The sequence below is a fragment of the Astatotilapia calliptera genome, chromosome 23 (assembly GCF_900246225.1).
Source record: "Astatotilapia calliptera chromosome 23, fAstCal1.2, whole genome shotgun sequence".
Taxonomy (NCBI): Eukaryota; Metazoa; Chordata; class Actinopteri; order Cichliformes; family Cichlidae; genus Astatotilapia; species Astatotilapia calliptera.
This window is the reverse complement of record NC_039323.1, coordinates 2,738,346-2,754,694: the sequence shown is the minus strand read 5'-3', so window position 1 is coordinate 2,754,694 and position 16,349 is coordinate 2,738,346. Positions and strand designations below refer to the sequence as shown.

The window sequence follows — 16,349 nt, the reverse complement described above, 5'->3', positions numbered from 1 at the left end:
TCTTTTTGCTGTAGTCTTTGGAAAATTGGGATTAGTACTTTTTGCCTCCAAGGCATTTTTATAGACTAACCACTTAACCAGACCAGTGAATACTAACAATAATTCTTAATATGACCTTTACTGAGCTTAACAACATCACATTATTCTGTTCCCTTGCATGCAAAAGATTCAAACATCCTCATCAAACTGCCTCTGCTGTGTCAGATGATCATATTTACTTTGAAAGCCAAAGGAAGGAATACCCAAAGCCACAAATACATCACATTGATCTGATGATCAACAGGTTTAAAAAAAACATCACAAACCACAAACCCTCTAAATCCCTTGCAGTTAATTACTGGGTTGTAACTGGATGGAGCGCTGCACTGAGTAGTAATTCAATAAGACCAAACTAATAATATCTCCCGTCTGGAGAGCAGACCAGCACTGGGAGTGCACAGTGAGGGGATGACGGGGTGGGAGCAGCAGGAGCAGCACTCCTAAATGACAACATAAACTTCAAAATCTATCACATGAACCCCAACAAAAAGGAATCCTCAGCATGTGCATGGATTCGTTCAATAACCGTCTACTCTATATGTGTTTTTATGCAAAATGAGTTAAAGTCTGTAGATGACAGTGCCGTGACCAAATGACATAGAACAGAATGCATCCTAAAGTAATCAGACGGACAGCCTGAGGAGCTCATTAGATTCAGTGAACATGTAATTAAGAAATCTCCGCGCTGCCAGTCCGGCTCATTTGCGCTGGCTGCAAACCATCACACTCACTCCTTGCATGCGCACATACTCGCTCACACTAAAAGAGGGGGGGAGAAACCCCCCCTCAAATTGTCTGCACACACCAGCATAAAAATCACCACCCTTTTAACATTCATTTCTTGACTAAATGAGGTTGATATCTGATCAATTGTGTCAGTAAATCCTCTTATCCCCGGGTAAGTATGTGCAGCTCAGCAGGCCAGCTGTCAAGAAGGTGGGAGGCCCGGGGAGGAGGGGACTGAGAGCCGAATAGACCCAGGGAGGAAGAAGGTAGCAACGGATGGCTGGCTGGATGGCTGGGGGAGGGCACTGCTCTCCTTCTCTTCCCAGCCCTCATGACTGCACTAACACTACCACCACACACTCCTAATCGCCCCGCCTGTGCGAGGACATTAGATCATGAGTTGAGAAAAGCCCCTGTTTATTTTCTGCACAGCTGTGATTTTAGGAGATACGAATGGTTGCTGGTGATAGAAAATAAAGATACAGTCCACTGTTACATAAGCAGCACTCTGTCCAAAGCTGCTTCAAGGACACCTGTTCCATTTTCGTACTGCTTTGTCAGCCAAAATTAATACCGCTCATTTTACAAGCAGAACAGATGTTACAGCTGTGTATCATTCCTGTCTTGCTGGAAACATAAAGAAAAGTGTGTGTGTGTGTGTGTGTGTGTGTGTGTGTGTGTGTGGGGGGGGGGGGGGGGGGGGGGGGGGGGAGTTGTGTCCATAAAGGCTTACGGCTGTGACAACATAAAGGCTTCAGATAGCAAACCTCTCTGACCCCAAATTCTGCCCTGTGAAACCCTCCAGTGAAATCAAATATACTTCTGAACAGAAGAGGAATAAACTCTTTCCCCCATTTCTTTCAGTTTCCCTATAGCAAGCATTCATACAAGCAAAGCAAATTGTTTGGAAAGTACATATATTGTTTTCCCACAGGCGGACCACGTTTGTAGTTCTCTTGAATCAAACACAGACCTGCCACTTTTGTTTTTTGGGGGGTTTTTTAAACACAGGCCCACAGAGAATCGATGAGCCCATAACTGAGTCAGGGACAAGATAAAGACTGTTTTGCAAGTGATAAAAGTTTGGAACTTAAACAACACGAGCTAACACAGAACAGGCTGACCAAGCAGTCCTGGAAAACAAACAAACAGCTGGGCCGAAAGTCCCAATGCAAATCGGGCATCCGCCCTTTTGGCTTCGCCTGCTGAGGTAACTCAAATTAGTTCCTAGAAGTAGTCATTCACTGTTAAAGGGGGCAATGGAGATATAGCCATGTGCTGTTGACATGCACACACGGACACACAAAACACACACAAACCCATTCATCTCATGCTGCGACCAGGCCGACCTGACCTCGTGAACTGAAGACAGATCCTAGAAAGAGGACGACACTTACACCAGCTTTCTGGATCCTAGAAAGACAGTCGGACTTACACCAGCTTAGCAGCTAGAGTGAACACAGACAGTCTGGTCTTGGGGTACCGTATCACATGAAAAACAATGTGTTCCTTGTGGTCATATACAGAAACATAAAAAGACCAATCGGGAAATGAGAAGAAAAATGCTAAATGACAAGAAGCGAGGTAGTGATAGGATTAAGCTTCTAAGCCATAGCCATGCTAACGGCTTTGCTTTAAGTTAACTGCTAAAGTCAGGCAAGCTGCTGGTTATTCGGACATGATGCTAGGAGGTAGCACATTTAGCACAACAAAACAAAGTTTTCAAAAAGAAGGATTCGCTCCCTCAGAATAACTACACTGTACCCCTTTAACTACAAGAGGCATTTGACGATTTTCCTTTAATCTTCTAAAAATTATTCTTAGCTATGATTTACTCCACATTGCCAAAGCAACTAAAATGTGAAAATCAAACAACAGAAATATCTTTAAAGTTAACATGGGATCAAATTTATTTAAACCCAGTGCTTGGTTGCTTTAAAAGTTCCTATAAACTAATCGCTGTTTCAGACAAGGAAAATCATTATGAAACCATATGGTGGCTCCGGTTTAATGCCACATCTATCAATTTGTACTGGACTGTTGAAAAACATGCAAAACTGCCAGCATTTATTAAGCTATAGTCCTGTTGTTTGTTTAAGTTTTATTGAATTGCTCCTGATACTAAATAGGCAACACTGTATTTCATCAACATAGCTGAAGCTCAGCATAATATGGATTTAATCACAGCTTTGTCGAATGTCCTGCGGTGCTTTTAATGAATGATCAGAACAGAAAGAGCCAATAATAAGCATAACCATGAACATAAAACACTTGGACTGCCAGGTTTGAAAGTCGGTATTAGACTATATTACTGTCCTCAGACCATACTTCCACCCAGGCCAAGAAAATCCACTGAACAACTTTAGTATTTTCAGAAGAATTTGTTTCTCAAGGACACTCAAAAACACGAGGGTGCTCTAAAATGCACAATTTGCAGATATACATATTCTCTAGACAGAGAAGCCACTTAATGGCTCACACCAATGCTTCCCACACCTCTTCAGGAAGGATAGAAAGGAGAAAAAAAAAAGGAAACAAACACATCACTGAGGCTGTTGATGGAAAGGTGACAGGCAGTGTGACACAAATGGAGAAAGAAAGCGTGATGAAGAGGGCTAACAGGAAGGGACAAGTGTTGAGAGATAAAGAGACAGTGAAGGACAAGGCAAAGAGAGCTGGAAGCATCCTTTTAAACTGAGTGACAACCCCGCTGAACTCATCTGAGAATTCAAGTGAGTCACTAGTTCTAGATCCCGATCTCCAACTGGAAAACCTTGTACCTGCCACAACTTGTTAAAATGACCCAGTGATGATAAAAGCAGGAACTAATCTGTTAGCAGAGAATATCCTGGAAATAGATTTAAAGATGCAGTTCCTTGTTTAAAAAAATAATTAAATGTTTCGTTATTTTTTAGCAAGGGATATATACAACATGGGTGAGAGAAGAATATATATAAAAGAAAAAAAAAACGGGTTTAACGATCTGCAGATGCAATTGCCATGAGAGTTGTTGGTGTCTCCTCGGAAGAAAGAAATTCAAAATAACTTCATCAAAGAGTGCACAGGGATTAGAGGCATTACTCAAATGCATCTGTGCACCACGAGCTTTTCATGCTCAAGCTTCACTTCTGTTGAAACCCACAGAAGAGACGCGTTGCATCGGAATGATTCCACACACACACACACACACACACACACACACACACACACACACACACACACACACACACACACACTAAAAACAAAACCCAGCTACTCACAGTGACCATAACCTATTTCCGTTCCAGGGCTGCCCCCACTTCCAGGTGATGCCACTGGATGCCACATGTCTTCAGGCCCTAATGGTAGCGCTGGAAGAACACGAGTCGCTCAGGACCAGGTGTCAGACTCAAAGTGCTGGCTTGGTGGATGCTCAATCGAGCACTTTTCAGAGAAGAACGGGACGGAAGGGTCGGCGTGTAGAGGGAGGGATGGGGGGGCCTCCGTGAAGAGCAAAAGAGGCGGAGTCCAACAGCGCCGGTTATAGGATTACCCAGATTATCCTTCCCCAGAGATCAATCCCACAGGAACTGTTTGCTGCCCGACTGCAGCACAAATCAGCTCCTCTACCGCCCACTCAACTCATGTTTCTCCTCTCTCTTTATCTCCCCCTCTATCTATACAGAAACACCTGTTGTAGTGGTACAACCAGGAGGTCTGGCCAGAGGGGGGCGCGGTTGGGGAAGGTCATGGTGGAAGGGGTTGTCTAAAAGTACAGTACAACCAGACGTTTCCAATTACTTCCTCTAAAAAGGGTTCAGGGCTAAAGAGCAAGGGAAGACAGTATGAAGACACTAATACAGTCCAAAGGTTATTATATGTCAGTAACATTTCTTCACTACGTTCTCCTTGTTTTTTTAAACATCACAAATTCTCTTTCTGTTTTGCAGGTTTTATAAATGACGTGTGTTGAGTGGGTGACAAGAAGTGGTCAGAGGTTGAAGTTCTATTTTGTCTTGCCAAAAATAACTTAACACCATATCACGCTGTGAAATAACTGTGCCAGCATACAAGCTTAAAGGTATTGTTAGCAGCATGTTCAGTTGAGTCGCCTCTGTGAATATGTTCGTGTGTTTAACAAGTGTGATAGCATTCCAGGAAGTCAGGAATTGTCTTTTTTAGGTGTTCTAGGATAGCCAGGAAAACACAGGGCAAAGTGAAAATCCAGATGCACACACAGGCCAAAAATATAACTTAAAGGCAGCGAGGAACAATACATGAGAAATCCTGAGGGAAGCTAAATAAACCATGCAGAGATGGATTTGATCTGCAAAAGTAACCCTTGGTGGAAGACTGCGTCTACTGTAGCAGGCTTTTAAATCAGGTAATAATTTTTAGACTTAAAAATATGCATGCAAGAAGTAGATGTTCTACTTGTTTAGTGATGACAGAGGCAAGGCAACATGTTATTATCACCACAAAATAGACCAACCCGTAAATGTTAAAGTGTTCCTTCTAATTTATCCTTCTTCAGATATTCAAACTGAGATATGGCACCAGAAACTTCCCATTTCTTGTGTCCATCCATTTGCCTTACACAACTCAGAGCCTTCTTGCGCAGACTACCCAGCAAGTGATTGGATCGACTACACAGTGTTTAAAGGAGAACCACTAGTAACCATATACTCTCAGTGACACTCGTTTGGCTTTGTCCTCCTCCCGTGACTCAGCGGCCCGACACATAAGAGGAGAACATGACGGAAGAGGAGAAACGCTAGCGTCTCTTTAAGAAATCCCAGAGGGAGAAATTAAAATAATGCAATCCTTCTGAAAAGCACGCTGTGTTATATTAGTGTGTCATGGCCCACATAAAATACATGAAATTAACCCCGAGAGCCATAATTAGTAATCACAGATGTATTATGGTTTGTTAAGGCGCGGGAAGAAGATAATTGGCAGCCCTAAATTTAGGCTACATTCTTAAATCTAAACTTCTAATAATGTAATCAGCGTACTGTCCCCTCAGGAGAAAGGTTTCCTTATGGCCTGCTCTCCCTGCCGGTAGTGATTTCTGACAGCACTGAGGACATAATCATGTGGCATATTCAGCTGTGTAGACATTTATAGGAAAATACAGTGGAAAAGCAGAAAAGAGAAGGGAAATTATGCTACATTAATGTGTGCTTCTGCTACATGTTGATGCTCTGTAGAAGTGAGACAGGAGCAGCACACTAAAATGGCACTCTCAAAGCATTAAAAATAACCAAGCGAGGTTTCCAGCATGTTCTTCATGGAGAGGTTTAATGAGATCTAATGTTCTTAGCTGCTACCTGTTGCTGCTATTTGTGCACCCACAGGACAAAAAAAGCACCATGAGAAATATTTTGGCTGCTCAGTCAAACTAGCATCTATTGAGTTATGAACTTGGGCTCATTAATCACACTCCTATAATAGTATAAATGAGTTCCACAGTGCTTAAACTTTCAAAGCCTGTGCTTGTTTTGGAACTGACTCCACATACATTATTCTGTCAACATGGGAACACATCAGCTAGTCTGCCGACTTGGCCTGCAAAGCCAACGGCCAATTTTCGCAGCTTCCTGTGTGGCGAGGATATCCAAACAGCGGATACTGGAAATCCGGGTCAAACCTTCCTGTTCATTTCACAGGTGATTGTATGCACACAACTGAAGAAAATGTTTAAAAGTTATTGAAATGCAAACAAAGTTGCCTGAACGTGATTGGTGAGAAGAACTTGGGGCTACAAATGTAAAGCTAAGAAACTTCCAGCACCTTTGCCTACAGAGTCAGTTTACAACTCTGTCTAAAAATGTGCCTAGAACTCAAGGTTATGGCTTCTATATGCCTGTTTTGTGCAAATACCAGTAAATACTTAACTGCAATTATGAATGACAAAGAAAGACAAAACAAAGAAATAATTCACATCATGCACGTAGTAAACTAGGGAATGTTTGGCCTATTTCCAGTGGAAGATTTTAACACACATTTAGCATTTTTTAAATTAAATTGAAAAAAAAAACTGCACAAATCCACAAGCAGATTACTGCATTTTCACTACTGAATCCTCAAATATTTTCCTGTGTGACTATTTTCTAATTCTTATTTGATTCCATATATTTATTACTATTATTCACTGCACTCCAGCCTTTTTAGCAGAGCAGTAAGAGTGAACCACTCTGCATTTCTCAAACTAATAGTAGCACTGCTGGCAAACAGTTTTCTATCAATTAAGTAATCAAGTAATGTTCCCTCTAGGAATAATATTGCAGATGCATCAACAGCTTTAGTTCTGTGTGCGCAGGTGCAACTTAAAGCTTGCACACACTGAGAGGTGCTGTTGCAGGAAATGACAATTTATTGAATATCAGATGGAAAAAGGAGCCAGATGTTAAGATGCCTTCCAAGCAGTGAACAAATTAAAAACTCAAATTAGATAGGTTGTTGAAATCAGAAATAGCTCAATGCATCTCATAACTAAACATTGCTTTAGCACATGAGCCTTTGAAGGTTCTCTGCTTGATTAAAGCTGGAATTAAATCAAGGATTTGACCTTCTTCACTAATGACTAATTACTGGCAATTAGCCCAGAGAATGGCCTCTTTTTGCCCCCTCTTTTCCCTCATCCTGCTCTCACAATTGGCACCCACTCAAACACACAATCAAGGCAAGCTGACTATTTTACGCGGAAACACAAATACGCACACGCTCACTTAAAAAGTGCCTGAAAATAAACCTTTTGTAGGTATTGTGTGCTAATGAATGTGTGAACACAGGGGTACTTCATGTCTCAAGCTGGGATCCTTGAGCAAATACCTGCAAAGAGCCACACCTTCTCTACCTGTGTGATGTATTTAATTCTGCAGCAGTGGGAGGGGAGGAGGTTTTATTACTGCAGGGACTTGACAGTCAAAAGGTAAAACTCACATTCTTTAAGTCACGTGCCATCACGGTCACAGTCTGTTGTAAAGGAGTTACTCATACAAGCTACTGCGCAGCTGTGAAGAATAGGCATGGGTGTGTGAATGTGTGTGGGTGTCCTCCTGCTTCTGTCTGTGCGTGCACTGGGAGGTCAACTGTTGATCCCTAGGAAGTGATGAGTTTTCAAACCACCCCCCTCACCCCCATCCATCCCCTCACCCTGGTTTCAATCCAGTTCTTCTTTCTGTCATGACCTCCCTGTTGTGTGAGCCAAATAAGTTCTCACCGTCAAATTTCCCAAAATACGCGCTCATCAGCTTGTCTAGAATCACTTCCACTGATGGAAAATAAAAAAAAATGCTGAAGTGCTGAGAGAGAAAAAAAATGCTGATTCTACTTTAAGCTCCGAGCAGGCCTGCATCAAACCTGCTGAAACATAACAAGTCTGGGAAAAGCCAAGAGGAGGAAGAGGTGGATCATGAAGCAATCTGCACATAATCACCAGACTGTTTTTTTTGACTCCACACTGCTTCGCCTCAGCTTCACGCTCCTGACAGATTACAAAGGGTGACCATTTTCAAGTCAGAATACAAGTACTGTTTATGGCCCTGTTTTCGTACGTGCTTTGGTGCATCCTAAATCATAGCTGTGAGCCAACACATAGACAAAACAAGATTTGGAATGACTTTCAGTGGTTGTGGTTTTCATTTAGCTCTGTGGCTTTACTACCAACATTCAAAAGCAAATGCACCAGAAGAGGAGGATTCAGCTAATCCTGGTTTATGAGAACTACTTTAAGATTTATTCATAATACATTTTTTCATACCAAAAATTATGACTATTTCGCGTTTAAGACAGACCTCTAGCCTTTGCGGGTAGTGAGTAATGCTACAGCAGCATTACTGTGGAGAACAGACTCTCTGTTTAAACAAAGACCAATGCAATTTTGGAAAAGAACAGTGTTTAAATCGCACTGTGGAACTTCAATGCAGAAACACGATTGGCTAATATCTATTAATATCTAAATCTTAGGATGCCATTACTGCCCAATCATAACAGATCTTTAAAGAGAAAGAAGAAAGAGTTTAGCCCTGAGGGACTGCTCCATTACTTCTGTACACTGTGGGTTTCTCTCAACACACTCTCCTATCCAGATGTCATGTCATTCCCCTGGGAGCCACATTCATTATGGAAACAATACTCAGCCCCTCCAAATGGTGCAAAGATATCTGTGATAGCATAAACAGGCGGTACAGTTTTGCCTTCAAAGAGTTAGCCTGCTATTAGATTTTAAGGATAAGTGTGTGTGACTTAATGAGACTATATGCGCAAGCCTATTAGACCACATTTGGTTTCAACTAAACACTTAAATGGCACAGGGTATTTCTGTAAGTAGTGTGTCCCACGTGTTGCTCCAAGACGTCCTATTTCCTTGTCTCAGATGATTTTAAGCGGCCACAAGAAGGATAACAGAACAAATCCAATCCACTGGTTCAAGGGCAAAGTCACAGAGTCAGATCAGACTTCAGCTTTACTGAGCAAAATCACATCACGCTGTCATTCAGCTGAATATGGCCACGGCGGTGACCAGGGCGCGTCTAGCACGCTGCACTCCTTTCTACCACAAAGAGGGAGCCTATAAGTTTGTTTATCAGTGGAAATCCGCCATTCCTCTGCGCAGTTGAACGCTTTTCCCCTCTCTGGATCTGACGACCTACCCAGACCAATAAATTGTGTTTCTGTCTCAAACTGTTTAGCAAGAGACGCGCGACAAGCACCATAAATTACATAAGCGCAATTAAAGTGCCAACCTCTGACCTTGCCCGACCGGCACAGCCATGATCACCTGACTTTTGCAGTGACCGCATCTTTCGTTTCAATTCGCGCTGTTCTAACGCGATTATTTAAGAGCAAGCGTAACAACAGGATCCACACACAGCAGTTGGTGGTTAAAGTCCGAGAACACTTTCGCGCACCGCTTGCTGACTGGAGAGAGAAGACGCCATAAAACAAATGCGCTCGCCGCTGAAGTCACAACAAAATGCAGCGGCTTCGCGGGGAGCACCGCAGCAAGATCGGACCCGGGCTAAAATACGCAAGAGTACTCACTGAGGTGTAGATATGGATCATTGCTGTCCATACTGCGCGAGTTGTTGCGTCGATTTCCTACAGTCGGTGCTGCTCCGCATCCCAGCACATTCCTCTCCCAGCCCGACTGAACTCTCTCTGCAAGGCGGCTCTACACAGGGGCCCAGCGAGGGAGGGGGCGGCAAAAACAGGGCTTCTCCCAATGACAACAGTGGTCGATATCAAGCTCCAACACGATCATGACGAAACATCTCTCCTGCAGCGACACTGTGTTGCAATATTTTCATAGTAAAATGTTACTTTGGCGACAGAAAGAAAGAAATAAGGTGTTTTACAGTCTACACGTTGTCTTCTTCCTATTTATAGGCAGCGTAATCAGATCAATCTTTAATAGGCCAATGAAAATAAATCTAGTCGGTCTAGGAAGGGAATGCAAGCTGGATTTTATTGATGACAGGCGATATGTTTGGGCATGACAACCAGTTTAAATACAATAGGTAACGTTATCCTTATATTTTAAAATAATTGCTCCACTGACTTTAGAGTCTGTAGGTCTGTACTTATCTGACACAGATTCTTTAACTTCTTCTCATAAAATCACGCGATTTAAAAAAAAATTAGCTTTATTATTTGCAGCCTACACACAACTCCAAAAACAAACACCTGCTTCCAGCTCCTAAATTATCCGGTTTAATCTGTATTTGGTAGGTTATTAACTCCAATTAAATATCTCATTTGGCTTTGCTTAAAGCCTATTAAATCTGTGACTACAGCCTATAACAATTCCAAATGCAAAACACTCTTTTTAATCTCCTGCCGTCTTCCTGTGAAGGGATCTCTCCAGTGTTTACCTAATTGTTTAGTGTGAGTCCTGGTCTGGGTACCCCCCCGGAGCCCCCCCACACACACCCCTGTTCACAGTGCGGGGTCATGTAGGGGTGAAGCTCCCGGTACCTCAGAAGGTTATTTAGGAGTCAAGCCGCACTGAGGCATTCACAGTCTTGAACTGCAGAGCGGGCAGACGCTCCGTCAACGCCCGGCCGCTGACCACTCAGCGGGCCTTTGGGCTGCCCCGCTAATAGGACAGGCACCCCGGCACTCCCGTCCTTGTAACAGCGACCCATAAAAGAGCACAGGAGGATGCTAACCAAGATGAATGGGATTTTTTTCTCAGCTCATTCTACACTAATCAGAGCTTTTCATTTGTTATGGCCTTGCGCCAGCCCCTCAGCGCAGCCTTCCATTAGGGCCAGATAACATATAAATTCATTAAAGTCAAACAGAGGCATTAAAATGGTCATTTGTCAGCTCTCTCTTTGTGTGTTCCTAATGGTGGCACATGGTTCAAGGCATTGAAATGATTTTGGTAGGGCTTTTTTTGCACTCTGGCTCAAAAAGGGGGGACGTGGGAATTACATATACACACACACACATATATATACATATATATATATTTATAGATAGATAGATAGATAGATAGATAGATAGATAGATAGATAGATAGATAGATAGATAGATAGATAGATAGATATAAGAGTCTGTGTGTTTATATGTGTATTTTTTTTCTTTAATGAAAATTTTGAAATTCTAAAAACATATGTTCCTACTGGTTTTTATGCTTTATTAAAAAATAAATTCACATTATAAAAATCTGCTCAAATCCACATGTATAGTTTAAAACCTTTTTTTAATCTATCATATTTTATTTATTTATTCATTTAATTGCCTAATGTTTTATTTTGGGGATCATCTAATCCATCCATCAACTTCAGATCTCATTCCCCACCCACCCATCCTGCTCACACACACACACACACACACACACCCATTCAAGCCCACTCAGTGAAGCAACCCTTTGCACTAATCCCTTTGTATTCACAGCCCCATTCCCACCAAACTGTCCTAAAGCCTAATCCTAAACCAAGCTCGACAAAGCTGGGCTACCTGCTAACAAGTCACAGTGCAGCTAAGAGGCCAACCGAAACCTTAACCAAACCGTCTGTTTAAGTCACCTTTAATCACCCCTTCGCATGCATTCATGTAAACAGCACCAGCTTATAGGTGCGTTCATTTTTTTCAGTCTTTCACCATTCTTTTGGCCCGCTTCCTGTATTTTCCCTGTTCCTTTCTGCATGTGTCCTTCTCTGGCTTCGGGATGGAAGTTCTAGCTGCGTCGTCATGGGAGATGACTCTCTCCATCTGCCTCCGCAGCCATGAGCCCATCTCCATCACGCTTTATCCGAGGGACTTCCACCACCCCCACCCTCCTGGACCCCTCTTCACCATTCTGACAACCCCTGCCCCCTGCTCAATAGCCTACATAAGCCTGCGATGATAAGTGTTCTCCCTCTTTGTGCGGGTTGGGATAAGACAATGCCACAGAGCACTACAGAACATCATCCATCTCATAGCTCATCAATCTGGCAGACAAAAGATGAAATGTAGCTCAAAGTCCCTTTCGCAAAAGGGGTTTTCTCTTTGCTTAGAAGAGGCTTGTAGCCCAACTTTCTCGCTCCTTTTCACTGCTAAGTAAAGTTCTTCTCCTCATGGCCACAGAGGAGGAAAGTATGGGTGTCTTTTCATAAAACACCAGTGCATAATTACAACTGCACAAAAACCCAATCAAATATGTAGACACAATTTCAATATCAAGTGACAGATGTACTCAGTGGCAGCAAAATTATCTTTTAGGCATGAAAAGCCTGACTGGAAACATGCTGTTAACTCACTAAAGCATGAGGCCTCTGCCACATTTACAGGAATTTGTTTTGTGGTAAATGCTAATTAAAGCCTGCTGTCAAATAAATGACACCATCTACTTTTGGTTCCTTGATTAAGTTTACATTGTCTCATGGCCAGCGTGGGGCTCTTTGTTCACTCACTGTGGTCTTTGTTTTATTTATGTGTTTATTTGTTTCAGCAATACATTCCTAACAAGATACTCCTTTTATGAGTAAATGTAAATTTACTTATACAGCATTTAGATCCATGTGAACAATAGTGTGTTGTTTCACCTCTTTAACCAGCATGACAAATAACAAGAGCATCAGAATGTAACCACCAAAGCATTAACTGTAACAAATTACTGTAAACAACCAATAAATTGAGTATAGTAACGTGCTGTAATCAACTTTTTCTTCTTTTTCAGTCATCAAGTCATCTGACTCGAGTCTTGCTCTGTTGCTTGTTTCTCATCTCATCTGAGCAAAATCCTGTTAGAGAAATCATGGGCACCGTCTACATCATAGGTGTCAAACTCTGGCCCGCGGGCCAGATTTGGCCCGCAGCCTAATTACATTTGGCCCACGAAGCCATACCAAATTATTATTAGAGCTGGCCTACTGGTATTATACAGCTAATATATATATATATTGTTTAGTATTAAGCTTTGCTTGTTCTATATTCAGTTTTTCAGCAAAACGTGTTTGAGTCCATAAGAAAAGATTCATTCTTATATCTGGAGGAATAAATATATTTCAATAAATATATTGTTCCAGTTTTGAATTTTGGCCCATTGTGTATTTGAGTTTGACACCCCTGGTCTACATCTTCCGTTATTGGTCTAAATGGAGTTTATTTAACCCTGTTTTCAAAAGTGTTTTGAGGAAGCAGTACGAGAGGAAACTTATCTTGCATTTAAAAAAAAGAAAATGAACTGAGAGACAAGAACACAGACTGAAAACCTTTTCTGCTTAAAAAAATGGCTTTTTTTCTACTTACTGATCTACAGTACAGTGAAACATCCTAAGCTAACCCTCGTTTTCCTTTATGTTGCTAGGGAAATTAGAAGCACTTACAATGATTTATTGAAATATGTTTCAATATAAATTGAAATAAAGTATATAAGGCAAAACCAGAGTTTATGCAATTCTAAAAGGCCTGAAAGTCAATATGTGGTATGACCACCTTTATAATCCACATGGCCTGAACTCTCATAGGCAAGCTTTCTTGTAATTTCTTTAAGTAGTCTTCAGGAAAGGTTCTCCAGTTTTTTGTTTCACTTTTGTCATCTTACATTGCTTCAATAATTTTTTGGCATACATCAGCCTTTTCTACCTATTTCCCTTCCTTAAGAATGGCTTTATGACAGCCACTTCTCCACTGAGACCATTTATGGTGACCCTTCAGTGAACAGTACATGGATGAGCTGAATGGCTAGCATCTCTCTGGTACTGATTTTTTTTTTTTGGTCCACTGTTCCTTTGTCCATTTTCCTCAGATTTAAGGAAACATTGCACACCATGCTGCAATAACAATCCGTTGTGCAATTCTAATAGCCAGTGGGAATTATTTTTATAGAGCAAAAGTACTATTTTATGTCTGTCAAGTTGTGCAGTCTTTAGCTTTTTTTTAATGAATTCAACTCAAGAGATGGAAACAAAGTATGTGTTTCACAGGCTGCTAATAGTAAAGTAACAAAGACTGGTTTCATAACGGGTTATTGTTTTATTCTAAGGGATTTTGTGAAGAATTAACAACAAAAAAAGCTTGTTGTGAGTGTGTTAAAGTGGGCATAATATTCAAATAACATAGTGTTCCTATTCTGCTGTGTGTTATTTATAGTGGCAACATACACTGTTTATATCAGCTGTTCATATTTGTATAAAATATATGTAACTGCTTTACCTGTCCCAAAATTACACAGGGCACCCTTAATTATCATCATTTCTACTCTGGTGTTCATTTAAAATTACTACGAATATTTAAAAAAAAATGTATTAAGTCTGTTTCAAACTTTAAAAAAAATTAGCAGAGCATCAGCATGAATGGTGCATTTCAGACAAAGGGAGGAGATGTGTTGTAGCAGCTTGCACACCAACAGCAGCAGCAATATGACCAAAGCCTCTAATCCATTTTACACAAATGTTCTGTTAAACCATTCAGCCAACATATCAGGTTAACCTGTTAATCTGCTCTTTGTGTCTGGCTCTCAGGGGCTTTTCTCACGATCAATATTATAAGTCCCAAACTGTCCACAGACTCCAAACAGACATGCTTGCATTGTTACCATAATCAAGACACCACAAAGTTAGCATTTTGAGTTCTGTTAATAGTAAAACCCTAGACTGGAACCATAGAGAACTATATCCTGCTAAGTAAACACAATATACTTTTAGACGTAGATGACCTCAATGTAAGTCTCCACCTTGAAGTATTAGGTTAAAACCAGTGGCTATTTCTTGTTGAGAGAAGCTTCAAACCAATCCAGCAGGGAATCAACCAGACCACCTCAGGTTAATCTCACTACGACCTGAAATGCCCATGAAGGATTAAGTCCAGTGTACACCTGCCGCTGATTTTTAGCACACAATGTCACTTAAAGTGACTGCGTTATTTTAAAATCACAAATTATAAACATAACTCTTAAGAGCTGATTAATTACCCGCGTTATTCAACGATACATAAATCTCTGATGCAGGACTGCTTAGAGTTTAGCTACAGAACTGATGACCCTTAACTTGTCCATATTTGCAGAGCACATTTTTAATGTCTTAACATGCTTTTTTTCCTTGTAAAATTGGAATGATTTTATATGATCTGATTTACGTCCACCTCTAAAAATAAAGTTTTACTTACAAAACTAGAAATAGGACTGAAAATGCACTCTAACATCTAGCAGAGTCTATGCGTGTCCAGCTATTATTGTAGCAGATATAATCTGTGTGAAGAGTTGTGTAGCTGTCAAGGTGTGTATGTGTGTTTTAAAAAAAAGCTTCACACCAAGATGAAATCTCTGACACTCAAGTACAGTTCACATCAGAATGGACCTGCACAGCAGCACAGAACCCCAGGAATTGGACAGAGTGGATAGATTCTGTCCATGCAATTCACACCTCCTCTGACCATTATTACAGCCAAGTTTGGTTGTCTTAAGAACGCTGCCCTATCAGTAGCTAGCTGGGGTAAAATGACCAGTCTAAACTGAGGAATCTGTCTTCAAAAAAAATACCTTTATGTGTTTGTTTGTTTTTTAAAATTTCTCTCCCACAAAACTGACTCTGGCTTCAATAAGACCCAACATATGGGAAGTATCAGTGAAAATCTGGTCTGATTAGATATCACTTTTCACCTTATTTTTTGTGTTTCTGACAACTCTCATGTGACTACCATGTGCATGTGGCCTTAATGACTCATGGTGAAACATCATCATGTGCATGAGGCAAAAGGTTCCAATGCCTTGCCTCTCTGTCAAAAAAAGAGGGGGGAAAGCGAGAAAGCTGGCGGTGGATGTCAACTTAAAGTAAAGAACTTTAAACTAAGACGAATTACTGAGAAGAATACACTGGTGTCTACCACAAAGCAGACTGCGTTTTGTATATACACTTTGATGAACAAGATATTTTTGTCTCTTAAATGACCCCTTATGACCCCTTGCCAAAACATTACCTTTATTTAACCATATTCGGCCAATACAGGATTTTTTCGGTTTTTTTAAAACTGCAGAAATGCAGGTGTAGTCTTTAAAATTACTAGTTTGCTTTAGAACTTAACATAAGTGACTTACTCAACTTCTGCCTCATGATCTCAGCTCCTCCGTGTCGACAGAAATCAGCGTTTGAACACTAAACATTTCACGC

At 41.1% G+C, this 16,349-nt stretch overlaps 1 protein-coding gene across 4 annotated transcripts in view; it reads right to left on the bottom strand.

The window, feature by feature from the left end:
• Positions 1–16,326, bottom strand: part of rxrgb (retinoid X receptor, gamma b) — a 30,816-nt gene extending 14,490 nt beyond the window's left edge. The window contains exon 1 of one of the 4 annotated variants that reach the window (XM_026158468.1): positions 16,277–16,326. In XM_026158468.1, the coding sequence (XP_026014253.1) occupies positions 16,277–16,292 (16 nt within the window). In that variant the 5' untranslated portion in view covers positions 16,293–16,326. Of the gene's footprint in view, positions 1–4,025; positions 5,212–5,236; positions 5,546–9,792; positions 10,092–16,276 lie in introns of those variants that run through there. The other 3 variants (XM_026158467.1, XM_026158470.1, XM_026158466.1) reach the window with 3 other exon arrangements.
• Between the last annotated feature and the right edge of the window lie 23 nt (positions 16,327–16,349).